This window comes from Diceros bicornis, chromosome 17 (genome assembly GCF_020826845.1).
Source record: "Diceros bicornis minor isolate mBicDic1 chromosome 17, mDicBic1.mat.cur, whole genome shotgun sequence".
In the NCBI taxonomy this organism is placed as follows: Eukaryota; Metazoa; Chordata; class Mammalia; order Perissodactyla; family Rhinocerotidae; genus Diceros; species Diceros bicornis.
In genome coordinates, this window is record NC_080756.1 from 2,801,040 (window position 1) to 2,816,630 (window position 15,591).

General features: G+C 42.7%; 1 protein-coding gene across 2 annotated transcripts in view; it reads left to right on the forward strand.

The window, feature by feature from the left end:
• Positions 1–11,645, forward strand: part of MDM1 (Mdm1 nuclear protein) — a 29,842-nt gene extending 18,197 nt beyond the window's left edge. For both annotated transcript variants that reach the window (XM_058557681.1, XM_058557683.1), the window contains 6 exons: positions 322–633; positions 1,346–1,455; positions 1,549–1,658; positions 7,440–7,692; positions 9,483–9,542; positions 10,800–11,645. In XM_058557681.1, the coding sequence (XP_058413664.1) occupies positions 322–633; positions 1,346–1,455; positions 1,549–1,658; positions 7,440–7,692; positions 9,483–9,542; positions 10,800–10,912 (958 nt within the window). In that variant the 3' untranslated portion in view covers positions 10,913–11,645. The remainder of the gene's footprint in view (positions 1–321; positions 634–1,345; positions 1,456–1,548; positions 1,659–7,439; positions 7,693–9,482; positions 9,543–10,799) is intronic.
• The last annotated feature ends 3,946 nt before the right edge of the window (positions 11,646–15,591 follow it).

A 15,591-nucleotide genomic window follows, 5' to 3' on the forward strand; every position in this document is an offset into this window, starting at 1 on the left:
AGTTTATGTGTAAATGCCAGTTTAGGGCATACGTGTGAGTATTGTCAGCAGTGGTGCAGGCATGTATGTGTGACAGTAGGAGCAAGAGAGAGAGAAATATTTTATTTTGGAATGTTTTAATAGAAACTGTAGATTGTCACTTTATTATACTGTAAAATGAACTCTTAATTAGATTTCTTTCTTCAATATCTGGGCAAGGCAATATCTGTGGGAAACATACAGTTGTGAACAGTGGAAGGGAATGACGGACTTACTAAAATTGGTATAAACTAGAAACCTGAAACTACTCAAGTTTAAAATAAAACTTATTTTGTTATGCAGAGATCCTACAAGCCATAAGGCTTTGCAGAAATGTCCTTCTGCAAAACTAGAAGGAAAAAAACCTGTCTTGGACGACCAGCCCCAGAAAAATGCCACGGAGAAATTGGGTGTGTCAGAGGCACCCACCGTACCTGTTAGGAGGCGTCTGGCCTGGGGTGCAGAGGACACCAATGAGGACACACAGGAGCAGCCGAGGGAGGAGGCGGAGGAGGCGGAGGAGGAGGAGAGGGCAAGGGACAAGCAGGTTTCTACAGCAGAGCCAGAGAAGTCGGAAGAACATGAGAAGTCTGAGGCCGACGAGATGAAGGAAGGGTGAGAGTTTTAGATCAGTCACCATACAGAAGCATTATTGTGCACAGTTCATACGTGTCTTGTGTTGTCACTAATTAAGTATAGTGGTTTACGCTTTTGGTTTTATGACTAATGAAGAGCAGATTTCACTTTAACGTCGTAACGTAGGCATTTCTGTATGGTTTATACTTGGATTTGCTCAAGTGTTGGTACCACTAACTGGTAATTGAGCTGCTTGGGAGGAAGGAGTCAGGGTTATTTTTATTTATGTCCTCGTTATGATTTGCTAGATTTGTACACGTGTCTGGAAGAATGACTTTCTTTGTGATTTAAGGAAAATAGCTGATACTCTTTAATATCAGATGGTTATACCAAAAAAGAAAGAAAAGATAATGCTTTGTAATATTAAAATAAGTGATTTCTGCAAATAGCTAATTCCTATTGATTTATATACAAATTTCTTTGGGGAGTGGTTGTCTCCTCTTGATAATGGTGCCTTTTGTCCATAGTCCCAATCCTTTTCATTCGTTCATGAGTTTTACAGCTAATAGGGAACTGAGGCCCTGATGGGATGTTGTTGCTGCTGTAGTGTAGTCCCTCTTTTCCAGGACTCAGTTAAACAAAACGGCCTTACCTTATAAGTTTTGTATTTTATTCTTGCATAATGATGGCAAAGTATTTTTGACCATATTTTCTCGGGAAATGCTTCATATCGGATTGTTTTCATTTGTAGGTCGGACTCTTCTGTCTCCTCGGGAAGAGGAGGCCGGCTTCCCACTCCAAAGCTGAGAGAACTTGGTGGGATCCAGAGGACTCACCACGATCTCACCACCCCGGCTGTTGGTAATCACAGACACGGTGCAGTTCTGACTTAACCTGCTGCTTCTACGTGTGATTTAGTTTAACTGACACTTGTCATCTTCTGCACTTTTCCAGGTGGTGCTGTTTTAGTGTCTCCATCCAAAGTGAAGCCTCCAGTCCCAGAACAGAGGAAAAGAGTGCCCTCTCAGGATGGCTTAGAAATGGCAAAGAGTGACTTTAGGAAGGTAAATGTTTATGTTTTGGGGCAGTGATTATTTTTGTCACATGTTACTAGATGAAGGATAGCTTCAGATTTTAGAGAATTCTGTCTATTGTGTGTGGAGATAATGCTGTTAACCCACTTTTAGGACGGCAAAGGCATTGAATTGTCTTGCTGGTGGTGGCGTTGTATTTCTGCTGGTGTCCTTTTAAATCCTGTCAGCAGTGACTCGACAGGGAGAGCGGGAAGAAGAACAACACTGTTTACTGGACGTCTGCTGTGTGGCAGGTGTGCTCCAGGTGCTGTTCTGGCCCTGGCATTACAGCAGGGAAAGAGACAGGCAGTCCTGGCCCTCGCGGAACCTCTGTTCTGGTGGAGGAGAGAGACAATACTTGGGGTAACTGGGTAAAATGACATAGTATCTGCATAGTGGTGAGTACTGAGGAGGAAACTAAAGCAGGGCACGTGAGTAGGAGGTGGCCGGGGGCTTCTCACTGAGGGGTGGTGTTGAGCGGAACTGAAGTGGGGGACGGACTGACCCGTGTGCATACCTGGGAAGGCTTTCTCGGGAAAGAACGGTGAGTGCACAGTCACTGAGGTGAGAAGTACCTGATTCCCTGAGGACCGGCCCGGAGCGCAGCGTGGCTGGAGCAGAGAGGGGAGGAGTGGGGGAGTAAATCGTGTGGGGCCCTGTGGGTCAGAGCAAAGACTTTGAATTTTATTCTGGATGAAACGGGAAGCCTTTGGGGGGCAGAGTGATAGGGGTCAGTTACAACATCCAGGCAAGGGGTGGTGGCCCTTGGGATCCTGTGGTGGAGTGGGGTCGCGTGAGGGAGTCCGATTCTGGGTGTCCAGTGCAGGTGCAGCGGTCAGGATTTGCCGATGGATAAGCTGTGGTGTGGGAGAAAGAAGAATCAAGGATGAGTCAAGATGTTTGGCCTGAGCGATGAGGATGGAGTTGCCGTTTAAGTGAGATGGGAGACAGTGTGCGGAAAAGATTTGTCAGGGATGACCCAGAGTTCTGTGTGGACACGTTAGATTTGAGCAGCTTATCAGACATGTGAGTAGGCCTGTGGAGGAGGGAGTTGACTGAGTTTGCGTGTAAAGGAGCTGTCAGGCTGCAGGTACAGGTTCGAGGCTCCTTGTCCTAGAGGTGGTGCAGGTATGTGAGGTCTTGAGACTGGGGAGATCATCGAGGGAGTGCATATAGACAGAGAAGAGTAGGTGTAGACAGGTCTGAGCCCCAGGTTTTTGATACTGGGAAGTTGAGGAGTAACCAGCAAAAAGACTGAAGAGGAGCAGCCAGTGAGGTGGCAGGAACAGGAGGCTGGTGTCTGGAGGTGTCCAGGAGGAGGGCGTGTCAGAGCTCCTGAGGGGTTAGGAGGGTCTGAGAATCGATGATTGGCTTGAGCAACATGGAGGTGAGCGGTGACCCTGACAAAGGGCAGTTCTGGTGGTGGGGAGGGACACAAGCCTAAATGCAAGTGAGTTCAGGAGAGTGGAGAGGAGCGGAGGTGGAGCAGCCATCACAGACAGTTCTTCCCAAAGTTTTGCCGTGAAGGGGGAGCAGACGAGTGGAGTGGGAGTTGGATGAGGTGAGATCAAGATGGAGGAGGTAACAGCATGTTTGTATGTTGATGAGAACAGTTTTAGAGAGAGAGAAAAGCTGATGTGGGAGTGAGAGGAAGTCGCTGGAAGGATGTTCTTGAGCAGAGAAAGGGTGTAGGATCTGGTGGAGAGGTGAACGGTTGGCCCTGGGCACTGTGACAGCCCTTCACTGTTACAAGAGGGAAGGCAGAGTACATGGGCCGCTGGTGAGGTCTTGGGAGATGTGGCAAGAGCTTTTGGAAAGTCTCTTTTGATTGCTCCTGTCGGCATGTGAAGAAAGATCCTTGCTGAGAATGAGGCTGGGGAAGACAACGTGGAAGTCGGAGGAGAGAGAAGGCGGCATGCCGTGGTCTTCTCAGAGGGTGGGAGAGTGAGTGGGCCAGAGAAACGTGTGATACTGCAAGGCGACATTCAGGGCCGTTCTAGGTTAGAGGTCACGAATTTGGTGTCAGGGCAGGTTGTGTGTTTTTCTCCAGGCACGTCTGGCTGCAGAGGTGCCAGATAGGCAGACAGTTGGATTTAACTGGGGTTCATGTTTGTCAGGGGAGTAAGACAAGGTGAGAAAGGGGGCCAGGGAGTTAAGATAAATGTAGAGAGTGATTGTAATGATTGGCTGTGGAGGTCGAGTTGGTTAGGGAGGGAAAATAGGACTTGAGAAGTAAGGTACAGAGCAAAGGTGACAGGAGCAAGGGATGGAAGGTCTTGGCAGACTTGAGGACCTGTTGGAATTGGGGTGCCTGTGGGGGTTAGTTTTAAAGTTAGGAGGTGGTGGTCAGAAATTGAGATCATGGGGAGGTTGTGGTTACCAGTGATGACAAGGCCTAATGTATAATCGGGATAAGTAGCAGAGAAGAGGTTGCATTTCTCCAGGGGCTCTTGCTGCTGGCTGTCATGAGTTCCAGAGGGCACAGCAGAGAGTTTCCAGGTGGTCGGGAGAGGCAGGAGATGAGGTCAGAGCCCAGTCCCCCAACCCCAGTCTTTGGGGCAGAGCCCAGCTCATCGCAGGTCCTCATTAAGCACGTGTTGAGTGAGTGTTACTGGAGTGACAGAGTATCTAAACCATTTCCTGTTGCTCGTGTGCACGCTGGTTTATGAAAGGAAATGTGGCCGTAGGAATACGGTCAGAGGATTGGTCAGAATCAGGTGTCGGGAATCTCTTGCCCCCGTGGACTCTTCTGCCCCTCAGGAGTCCAGGCTGCTTCCTGGAAGGTGTGCATGTCTAGGCAGTTTCGCCCACAGGGCTGACTATGCTGAAGAGGGTGGCTCCAATCCCTATTTGCAGCTGGAGTTATTTGTATTATTTTCATTTATTGTGGAATTAATTTCTTGAATAATTAAATAAAATTAAGTACTTAATTAAAATAGAGCAGTACTGTCTTTTAACACTTTAATGCCAATCTCCACCTCACTGTACACACAATACAGTTGTGACATTTTAATTAGAAACTCCTCTCAAATAAGCAAGTTTCTTATTAACAACTGAATTAGAACCCCCTCCATGTGAATTTTCTGCCGCCAGCACTACCAGGGGCTGTACCAGGCTGGATTTGGTTATTTCCTGTTGTCTGCCCCTTGGTTCCTGGTAAGCAGAGGAGTCATTAAACCTGATATACACAATCATTTTTCCCCTTTGTTTTCTTATAAAAGCTAATATTATAATAAAATTAAATCTGTAAGTCATTGTTTCCAATAAATTATCCCCATTACTCAATTGCCCTTGATTAATATCATTCTATATCTTCTTTTTGCCATAGGAATTAGGAAGAATATATAGTCATAATATCCAGAAATTTTTTCGCTGTTAACAACACTGTTAGCTATGACTATTAAGAGCACACCTTGAATTGTGGGTGTTTGGGGCAGCAGCAATCTGGCTGACTTACGTGGGGATGATCATAATGGGTAGCATTTCCTGAGCGCCTACTGGCTTCTGCGCCCTGTGTGAAGTACTTCATGTGCGTTAACTTGTTCAGTCTTCATGAGACTCGGGGCGGGGGTGATTTACTGTTATTATTCTCATTTAGATGAAGAAACTGAGGTCACACAGCTGCCGAATGGGGGAGTAGAGTTTGGCTCCAGATAGTGTGTCCTCTGAGCCCATATTTTTAGTCCCTAAACAACACTGTCTCTCAGAACTTGAGAGTAGAATTCTCGTCGTATTGGTTTGATCGTCAAGTGCCATTTTCACATTTTATAAACGATACTAAAACCCAAGTGTGTGTCCGCTCACTTCATTTGTTCGTTCAGCAGATGTTTCTTATCTAATACGCGCAAGTGGTAATGGTAGTGAGCAGAAGTAGCCATGGTACATGATCTTATGGAACCCACAGTCTGGTGAGAGAGATACACATAAATCAAAGAGTCACAACAAAGAAGTAAAATGAAGACTAATAAGAGTTTGGAAGAAGAAGTATATAGTGCTATTCTGGAGGAACTGCCCTTGTCCCAGAGGCCAGGCAGCCTCTCGGAAGGAGTCTTAGTTGAGTTAGATGTAGAGGAAGAGTGGAACAGGTGAGAAGGGTGGGGAGGAGGTGCCCAGATAAGTGGAGAGAGAGGACGGGGGCTAAGAGACAGAGACAGATGGTGGGTGGCAGGGAGCAGGTGCACGAAGAGCCTGGAAAACAGTGCTGTTGAGAATTTCTGTCATTATCTTGGGAGCAATGGGAAGCCGGTGAAAGGCCAGAGTAGACAGGATGCCCTTTAGGCCATTGCGGTGGTGTGGGCAGGAGCTGTGGATAGCTTGGACTGGGGAGGGTGGGCATATGTAGAAGGGGATGAAGCTGAGGAATTGTGTAAGGGGAGCAGTGTCAGGCTGGGTGCTGGGTTGGACAGTGGGCACGAGACACCAGGAATGACTGGGTTTCTGGCTGCACAGCAGGATGGATGGCGGGTGCCGTGCACTGAATAAGAGCACCTGGGACGCGAGCCGTCTTGGGAGGGGAGTGTCAGGAGTGTTGCTTCATTTGCCCATTCAGTATCTTCTGTGCTCCTGCTCTGCGCCCAGCACTGTTCCAGGGCCTGAGGAGTCGTGGGTGCTCAAGACAGCATCCCCGCCCTCGTGGAGGGCACGTTTTCATGGGGACATGCTCAGAAGTCAATAACTAGAGGCAGCGGCTACAGGGAGAGTCGGGGGAGTCGAGAACTGTGGTGGATCTCACTGGTTTGCATTCTCCTGAGAAGTGCAGTCCTACAGGGACTTTAGATGTGATCCATTGCCAGTGTGGACCAAACTGAAGGAAAATAGATGACATCACACCTACTGTTCAGGGCCGTCCGCTGTGGGATTTCTGAGTTATTTAGGTAGATGGTGTATTTACTGTATAGTAGATAAGCTTTCCTAATCTGTTCTTTTTCACTTAGCAATGTATTGTGAACAGACTTCATATCATTAAATATCATTTATAATCTAATTTTAATAGTGACCTGACATGCCGTCTATAGTTATAGTTTTTTAACCAGATGCTTATTGTTGAAGCCTGTTTTTTTAAACTACATACCTATGGTTATTTTTAATTTTTTTTAGAAAATGGTATAAAGAAATCCATCCTTCAGCTACATTTTTGTTCATATTGTTATTATCTTTTTTTATGTAAATACTCCCCAAGTATTATTGTGTCGTCAAAATTTTAAGGCTTCTGCTATGTTTTGCCAGCCTCCCTGAAAGATTATCCTCCCAACAGCACTGTATGAGTACCCATCTTTTCCATCCTTGCCAGCTCTGGGTATTATAGTATGTTTTTTAGAAAATTATTCTTTGTAATTTGGTAAGTGAAAAATTAGTACCTCAATGCTTTTATTTTGTAATTATTTGATTATTAGTGAAGTGAAATATATTTACTGTTTGTAGTTTGTGTGTATATGAATTGCTTCCACAAATCTTTTTTCTATTTTTAAGTAGGTTTATCTTTTTTAAAGAAATATTTATGTAGCAATGATGATAATTCGTTGTCAGTCATATAAGTTGTATGTTTTGCCTATGTTTGTCATTTTTCTGTTATTTTTTAATGTTTATATTTATATTTTATATAGCTAAGTATGTTGATCTATGTTGGTTGTTAGGCTTATAAAATCTTCCCCACATAGAAGTTAACGTAAATTTTCCTCCTATTTTCTGCATTTATGGTTATATTTTTGTGTGTTAAATGATAAATGTTTGTTTATCTATCTGCACATGCATCTTTTATGTTTTGTCATTTAGAAAGAAAGTCATGCTCTGTCTCGGCTGACTTCTCCGGCTGCTGGTATCAGAACAGTTGACCCCCTGCCTTTGAGGGAGGATTCTGACTCTGACGTCCGCAGACTTGCTGCGGTAGCTCATCCGGTCTCACCAGTCCCAGACTACCTAGCACAGTCCCCCGGGCGGCCTCCTCCTCCACCCTGTGCTCTGTCCTACTGGCATCCCTCGAGGCGCATTCAGGGCTCTCTGAGAGACCCAGAATTCCAGCACAATGGTGATTACTTTGGTTTTAATTTTTGTCCTTTAAAATGAAAGTGTTATACTAATAGGTACAAGGGCTGTAAGTATGTACCATACGTTAATAAATTGTCATTTAGTTTTTAGTTAACATAATAGATTTTTTTAAATAGGAAAAGTCTCATCTTTGAACACTCAGTCATGTTGTACCCAAGTTCCCGTTCGTAAGTGTGACGTGTCTCAGGTTCTTTCCCTGACACGTAGAGGCAACGGCCGGTGTGACAGCCAACAAGGTCTTCAGGCATTGCCACATGTTGCCTGGATGTGGAACTGGAGGTCATAAGTTATTTTCCTTTAGTTTTATTAGGCGTTGCTCTGCTCCTTTCTGACTTAACGCTGTTACTAGTGAGAAGTCTGATGCTCTTTTCATTTTTAATCTTTTGTACGTGGCTTTTTCTTTCCTGGCAGCATTTGGGATCTTCTCTTTGTACCTAATACTCTGAAATTTTACAATGCGTTTCTTTTCATTTTGCTAGTACTAGGTCGACCTTTTCAATCTGGGAACTCGGTCCCTCACTTCTGGGAAATTTTCTTGCATTATTTAGTCAGTAGTTTCTTCCCCTCCATTTTCGGTTTCCTCTTTCTGGCTGTCCCATTATTCAGGCATTGGATGTATTGAACGTGGTCTCAGTTTCTTATCTTGCTCTCCTATTTTCCATCTCTGTCTTTTTATTTTAATTAGAAAGGGTTACTGATTTTTTTTTTTTTTTTTTTTTTTGCTGGGGAAGATTCACCCTGAGCTAACATCTGTGCCAGTCTTCTTGTATTTTGTATGTGGGTCATTGCCACAGCATGGCATGAGTGTTGTAGGTCTGCGCCTGGGATCCAAACCCATGAACCTGGGCCACTGAAGCAGAGCACGAGAACTTAACCACTATACCACTGGGCCAGCCCCCTGAAAGGGTTACTGATTTTTAATTTTTACCTGCTTTTGAGTTTTTAAAAAAATTTTGCTGTATTTTTAATTTCTATGAATTTTTTAATGCTCCATCCTCCTTTCGTACAGCACCCTATTCTCAGGTCATGGATGGCGTGTCTCATCTCTTTGAGGAGATGAATGATCCGTATAACCCCCTGTTGTGAATTTGGTGCCTGTGCCCTCAGTGGGGCCTGGTGTCCTGTAGTCAGAGTGGCTCTGATGAACCTTGAGAGACAAAACCTCCATTCCTGTTTTGGGAGAGGCACCGATACCCAGCTGTGCAAATTTCAAGAAGGCTCTGGCAGATGGACTGTTTTGTAAAAAGACTTCCAACCAGTTTCGTGGTTCAGTCTCACCTTCACTCCAGCTTTCCATGGTGCTCGGTACTCCCAGACCCTGGGTCTTTGGGGGACAAATTGGTTCTTCTCAGTCTCCCTCCCGTGTGGGCCCAGGACCCAGCCATGGGGTGATGGTCATGCTCATGGCTCTTCCAGCTGCTCTGCTTTCCAGAACTTGATGGCTGTTTTCTTTGTCCTGTGGGTTTATGTCAGTCTTGTAAACGTATGTGGTCCATCTGCCATCTTTAAACAGAAGCCCAGTAGGTTTCTTTAAAGTTGGAATAGATCAGTATCATCATCGAAAAGACTTCTAGGAGGTTATCTGTTGTTTGTTTACATATTTGCTAAATAAGCACCTTATAATTTAATGAGTGACCCTTTGATAGGATTTCCTATTAAAGATTTAAAACTAATAAAACTTTGGACAGCCTCCTTTCACTAAGCGTTTGCTATAATAAGATATACTGTTGGGTGGCTTTGAAGGATAATTTCTTCTTTTTTTTTTTTAAGTGAGAAAAGCAAGGGTGAACAGTTTCCAGTTACCTCAGCGTGAAGCCTTTAACGATGAAGGTATTTCCATAGTCGGATAACACAGGATAAGAGTGTGAGGGGTATTATCTGGTCATTTGTGGTGGTATAACGGTCTCACATTTGATTAGCACTGCATGGTTTACAGAGTATTCCATGTGTTATTTCACTGGATCCATGAAACCCTGTGAGGGTGAAATTATCCCCATTTTACAGATGAGTAAACTAGGGCAAAAGCCTTTTTTCTAGGCAAGCAGATGGTGCGAGATTGTGCCTCGTGTTACACTGAGGTTGGTACTCTTCCTCTTTTTCCACTTGGCTAGCTGGGGCCTCAGGAATTTGGCCCAGCATTATATCCGTCATTTTTTTCAAATGCCTGTATATTCTTGTTAATTTTCAATTCTCAGAAAATATGATTAGGGAAAATGGGCTTTTCTCCTCCTGTGTGGTTTTCATTTTGACAAATTCGTTTGCTTCTAATAGTGGCAGGAGGAATTTTGAATTCTTGAACAATTGAAATTACTATTTTAATTCATACTAAGAAGTATGAAATTATTGAACTTAGAGATATTGGATTTGAAAGTAAATTTGAATTAATACTTTATATAAGTTCACACATGTTGAAGGTTTTCTCTCCTCTTAGCAAGTTTGGGACTTTTTTCAGAATTCAGTGAAATATGAATCAATTAGAAATCAAGTTGTTATGTTTTGAAATGCAAATATGTGGACACTTTGAATCCAGTTTTGTTTTCTTTTTAATAGAAGAACAATGTTACAAATAATCTTATAATAGATTTGCTTACTCATAATGAGGAATTTCAGTAATAATGAAAGTAGCAATTAAAGTCAAACATTATTTCTACATTAAGTGAGATTGTTTTAGAAATGTGATGTAAGTACCATGTTAAACTATGGCATTTTGTTTTTAAAAACTTTTAAAAAGCTTTTTTCTCAGAGCAGCTGTGCGTTTTAAAGTAGGACAAACAGTATGATGATGAATTATTTCCAAGTAATACTGAAATCATAGGCCATGTGTTTAGGCAATGACATTGTGGGATTTCATGAAGGAAACAGAATGCTCATTTAACAGTAAGATGTTTGATTTCTAAGTACTGTAAATTTGGAAAATTACTGTAACTATCCTGAAAATGTTAATATCTTATATTGTAATAGGTTACTTGTTTCTAACCGAGTCAATATTGACATTACAAAACTTGATGCTTTTACTTTTCTGTTAATGTTGTAAAACATTTTTATAAGAGAGATTCTTTGCACTAGATGTGATTTTTTTCGTTGCAGATGAGGACAGATTATCTGAGATTTCTGCTCGCTCTGCAGCTTCTAGTCTCCGGGCGTTTCAGACTCTGGCACGAGCTCAGAAAAGGAAGGAGAATTTCTGGGGCAAAACGTAGTTAAACATACACCTGTTTGAGTTGCTTTTTTCTGGGGAACCACTGGTATAATTTTTCTTTATTGCTTTGCTATGTTAAGACTTTTCAAGGGTTTGGGTTTTTTCTAACATTTCCTACTTTAAAAGATTTGTTTGATTTTTTTCAGTAGCCAATTTAGCTTACTTGGAAAATTTTAACACAGGTTCATACAGGTTTAACTTTTAAAGAGTTCTTTTTACATCTGCGCCAGAGTGCAAAGACGTAGATTGTGTAGTTATTCACGTGTGCTGGCTTTTGTGGCAGGGTCAGGGTTGCTGGAGGGGTTGTGGAATTCACCCATCCAGCGAATATTCTAAAACAGGAACACAGTGAAGTGAAAAAGAAGATCTGCGTGTAAAGTGTACGTTCCCCTAAGATTGATTCTCTGTATCTTTATAATTGTAGATGTCATAAAATGAATTTCTCATCATTTAACTTTTGCTGTAGTGTCTCTTTTGGCTCTAGTACCTTCAGATGTGGTCGCAGTGTTAAGATAATTGTATTTTAGATTGAAAATACCAGCTGTATATATTTCTGTTATTTATGTAACAAAGTTTGCTGAGAGAATATGTATATTTTTTGATCTTTGTGTGTATTCTATTTGTATAAGGACTTTGGCTTACATTTGAATAATGTCTGAATTTTGAAAAATTATTTGTATAATGGAGAATTAAAACTTTGTAGACATTTTGAAGTAAAAAATTGATCAGGTGTTTCAATTTTGTTTGTTTCAAGTGTTTGGCTTCTCCAGAAATTTATTAATCTAAAAGATAAATAATTATCTTTTAGGAACATTCTACTCATAATAGGTTAATCAAATGTTGTGCTTCTTTTGCAGCCACCATATGCAATGAAGCTGAGTCCATAATATTTTTGCATGAATGTAAGAAAAATATAGAATTTCCAAGGCAGGCTCATTTTTAAAAGTTTAACACAGACTTTGACTATACATCTTCACTCACAGGACATGTTCTGTTATCTTACTCTTTATCTTGCAACTCATAAATTTAATTTTCTAAGTATAGATTTCATAAAATATGACAAGATATTTACAATAATATACATAAGGTACTGAAAATAAAATACACAGAATATTCGTGCTTTTTGGTTAGAAAACAGTGTTCTAAAATGCTTAATTTGGTCAAAAGTGCTTGTGCAAATCATTGATTCACAATGTTAGCTTGTTAAAGATCTTATGACGTTTTGCTTATATTCCGCTGACCTTTTAAAACAGTTTGTTGATTAAAAAAAGTTACTAAGGCACTAAAGATGGAAATAAAAGTTAGAAATTAGTGTATAATTGGATTTTAGAACACATCGTATTGGCTTCTATACAAATGTATAACATATACTGAAGCATCTTACTTGTAAATACATTTGGAACTTACTGTCTCTCTAGAAGCTTAGAGGTATCATTGTCTTCTTCCTCAAAAGTTGGTTAGTTCAGTTGGTTAGGACAAAGTTTTCAGTGGGTGACTGCTGATTTACAGTAAAGAATTTGATAGCGTCGGAGAATTGTGTATAACTCGGTCTGTCTCACCCAAGCTACAGACCGTGAATAAGTCACACGCAGGGACTTGATCTGTCTGGTGTTCGAGACCACGGTGTGGTTCTCATGAGGCCAAGGTCATTATCCCAGGCCCTGCGTGACAGTTGAGCTTTGGGCTGTGCCACTGACCGCCTGTTAAAAGCCCCGCTCAGTGGCCCAGGGGCGAGAATAGTGTTGAGGGATCAGTACTGTTCCAGCGCTCACACTAAAAGAGCAGCTCAGAGGACATGCATTTGGGTTGGTGGGTGAGTAGTGTTCCAGGAGAAACGTTCCGTGAGATTTGCTGGTGTTTAGGAGCTGGGATTGGCAATTCAATGTTTTAATCAATTTTATTAAGGCATAATTTCATGTACAATAAACTGTAGTCATTAGAAAAAATTACAGCACAGTGACTTTGGAAGATTGTGTACATCTGTGAAACCAACACCACAACCAAGGTACATTTCCGTCATCCTAAAAGTTTCCTCATTTCTCTCTGTGGTTCTTGCCTTCCCTCCAGACGGTACACACCCACGTCAATCTTATAAACTAGTGGTTTGGTCTTTTTGTTGAAATTGCTATCTCATAGACTAGACTGGGGAGCAAACATCAGAGTCAAATGGAAAGTTTTTCCAAGATGCGCACACCTACTGCCTCTGTTCTTCCTCCATCTTCACCCCAGATCCGGAGATCCCCTTGTGTCCCTGGTCGAGAACCCGGATACACGTGCACAAGTAGACATAAACGGGAGGGTTTGCATGTTCGTTTCTGGTCTCATCGCTGGATCTCTGTGAGAGTCTGAACTCCAACTGAAGGACCCTTGAAGGGTGATTTTGAGCATTACAGATAAAAAACATGATAAACATGCATAGTACGTGGTAGACGATGTTACCATGAGATTTAAGTGTAAATATCCTCATTTTACAGATGGGAAAACACTCTTAGATGAAATGACTGGACCAAGATCTCATAGCTGATAAATTAAATCTAGATCTTCTTACTCAAAATCTACCCATGCTGCCTACTCTGCAGTGTTTATGCTAAAATCATGGTCCTACTGTGATTCACTTCTCTGGTTGATTCATTTGGGAGTTGTTAACTTTGCCTTCTTGGAGGATAAATGAAATGTCTCCCTTTGTAGTCAGGAAAAAGTATATTTGGGCATTGAGTTATTGTACAAATGGATTCAACTGGAATGAAAGTGAGTTAACATTCAAAATAAGTCTGTCCTTATGTAGGGCAGTGTTGGGTTTGCCTACCCAGGGAGCTCAAGGATGGATTATGTACCTTTGTGGTGGTTGTAGACATCCGGGAAATATTTATTCCAACTAATGGAAGTTGACCAAAGAACAATCTAGAATGTAAGTGGTCCTAGAATCATTCATGTTGGTTTTGGAAAATGGTATTTTACCTGTGGTGGCATTAGTCATGTTAGCGTGCTCAGGGCCCAGTCTTCATCAGACAGCCATCATCACTCAGTTTCCCTAGATGAGTCAGCTGCACAAAGGCCACTCCAGGCACAAGAGCAGTCTCTGTTATGGGACTAACGGCAGCGGTGCCCACGGGCCTGGGCATGTGGGGCTCTGGGAGCCAGCCTTCCCTCCAGCTTAACTCGGGGATTAAAGGTAGGCCAGTGATATCTTCAGCCCCATGCTGGTCAACTTCACGTTAGTGCTGACTGATCCTGCGCTCTTATGGTGAGTGGAGGCACAGCAAGACCCAGCCCTTTGTCCCTCTCAGGTTCAGAGCCAAGTTTCCTTAAACCTCATCTCACATTTCATTCCCACCCTGGGCCTGCGAGGCCTGTCAAGGACAGCGGCCCCTCAAGCAGGGGCAACTCCCCTATAGTACTACCCCTGCTATAAGGCAGGCAGGAGGGAAGGAGCAGTCATCCTAAAGATGACGTCCACTTGCCTTCCACTCCACGCCCCACTCACCAGTCCCCTCCATGGCTGCATTATGCCCCAGATCCACAAGAGGCATAACTTCAGAAAGGAAGTAAGACGTGAGGATGGGCAGGCACTGAGGCCAACAGATAGGGTGATGTGTGGGGAGTTCACGACCAATTCGAACCACACAATGGACAATTTAGATACTGTTGGGAAATCGTTCAGTTTCTCCCTATGTATGCTATACCCAGTAGTATGTTGGAGCTGGCTTTGGGGCCAATTGTTAAATATTCAGAATTTCGTGAGCAGGTTGTTGAACCATCAGTAGTTTGAAATTGGCCATGATGGGAGTATTTACACCACGGAAATCAGCAAATCCTATAAATCAGGGCTTTCTCTTCAGAGGTGGTTTACAAGTCTAGCCCTGCAGCCACTACACCAATCTCTGCTTTTCTTTTCATATCCTTTTCTGATAAAATCCACCCCAGAAAGGAGAAAAGAGGCAGCTCAAGAGAAGCTGCTATAGGATTTGTTATGCCATTCACATCTTTTTTGGCTTATAAAAATAAAGTACTTTGGTTTGGTTTCCTTTCTTGGCTGACGTCCACCTAGCAAATAAAAACAAGCCCCAAATAGCTGATAATAGACTGTAGAGGGATAATACCTGTGATCCTCCCCTGGGACTAGTTGGAGGTGGGGCCTGGGGACCTGTACGTGGGGTCTTCCAGGTGATCCTGATATTCAGGTAGTTTGGGAAACACTGGCTTCGGGGTTATAATTAGCTATGTTCTAATCCCAGCTTGACCTTGAGCAAGCTGGTGAAACTTGTTTGAGCCTGTGTTCCTCATCTGCAAGATTTAAGATTCCATGGCTTAAGGTCTGTAAAGGTGTTTCATACGTTCAAAATTGAAATGCTATTCAAATGCTACTCAATTCAAAATGTTAGTTATATTGTGCTGAAGGCAAATATTCATCAAAACAATAGGGGAAAATGGTGTGTTCTAGAGAGGCTAAGTTTACATCTAGAAGGCAGGAGGCAGTGTATCCTGAAATTGCAGCAGCTTGCTTCATAGCCCCGTCTGCGATGACCTACATTCAGCTCACAGAGGCAGTTTGGGGCAGGGGTGCCGAAATGATTTGTCCATTTCCGCTATGTGGTAAAGCAGAAACGCCTGTGACTCCAGTGCTGTGACTCAGCGACTCTGGAAGGTGGAATCAATTACCTGACAGATGCAAACCCTGTT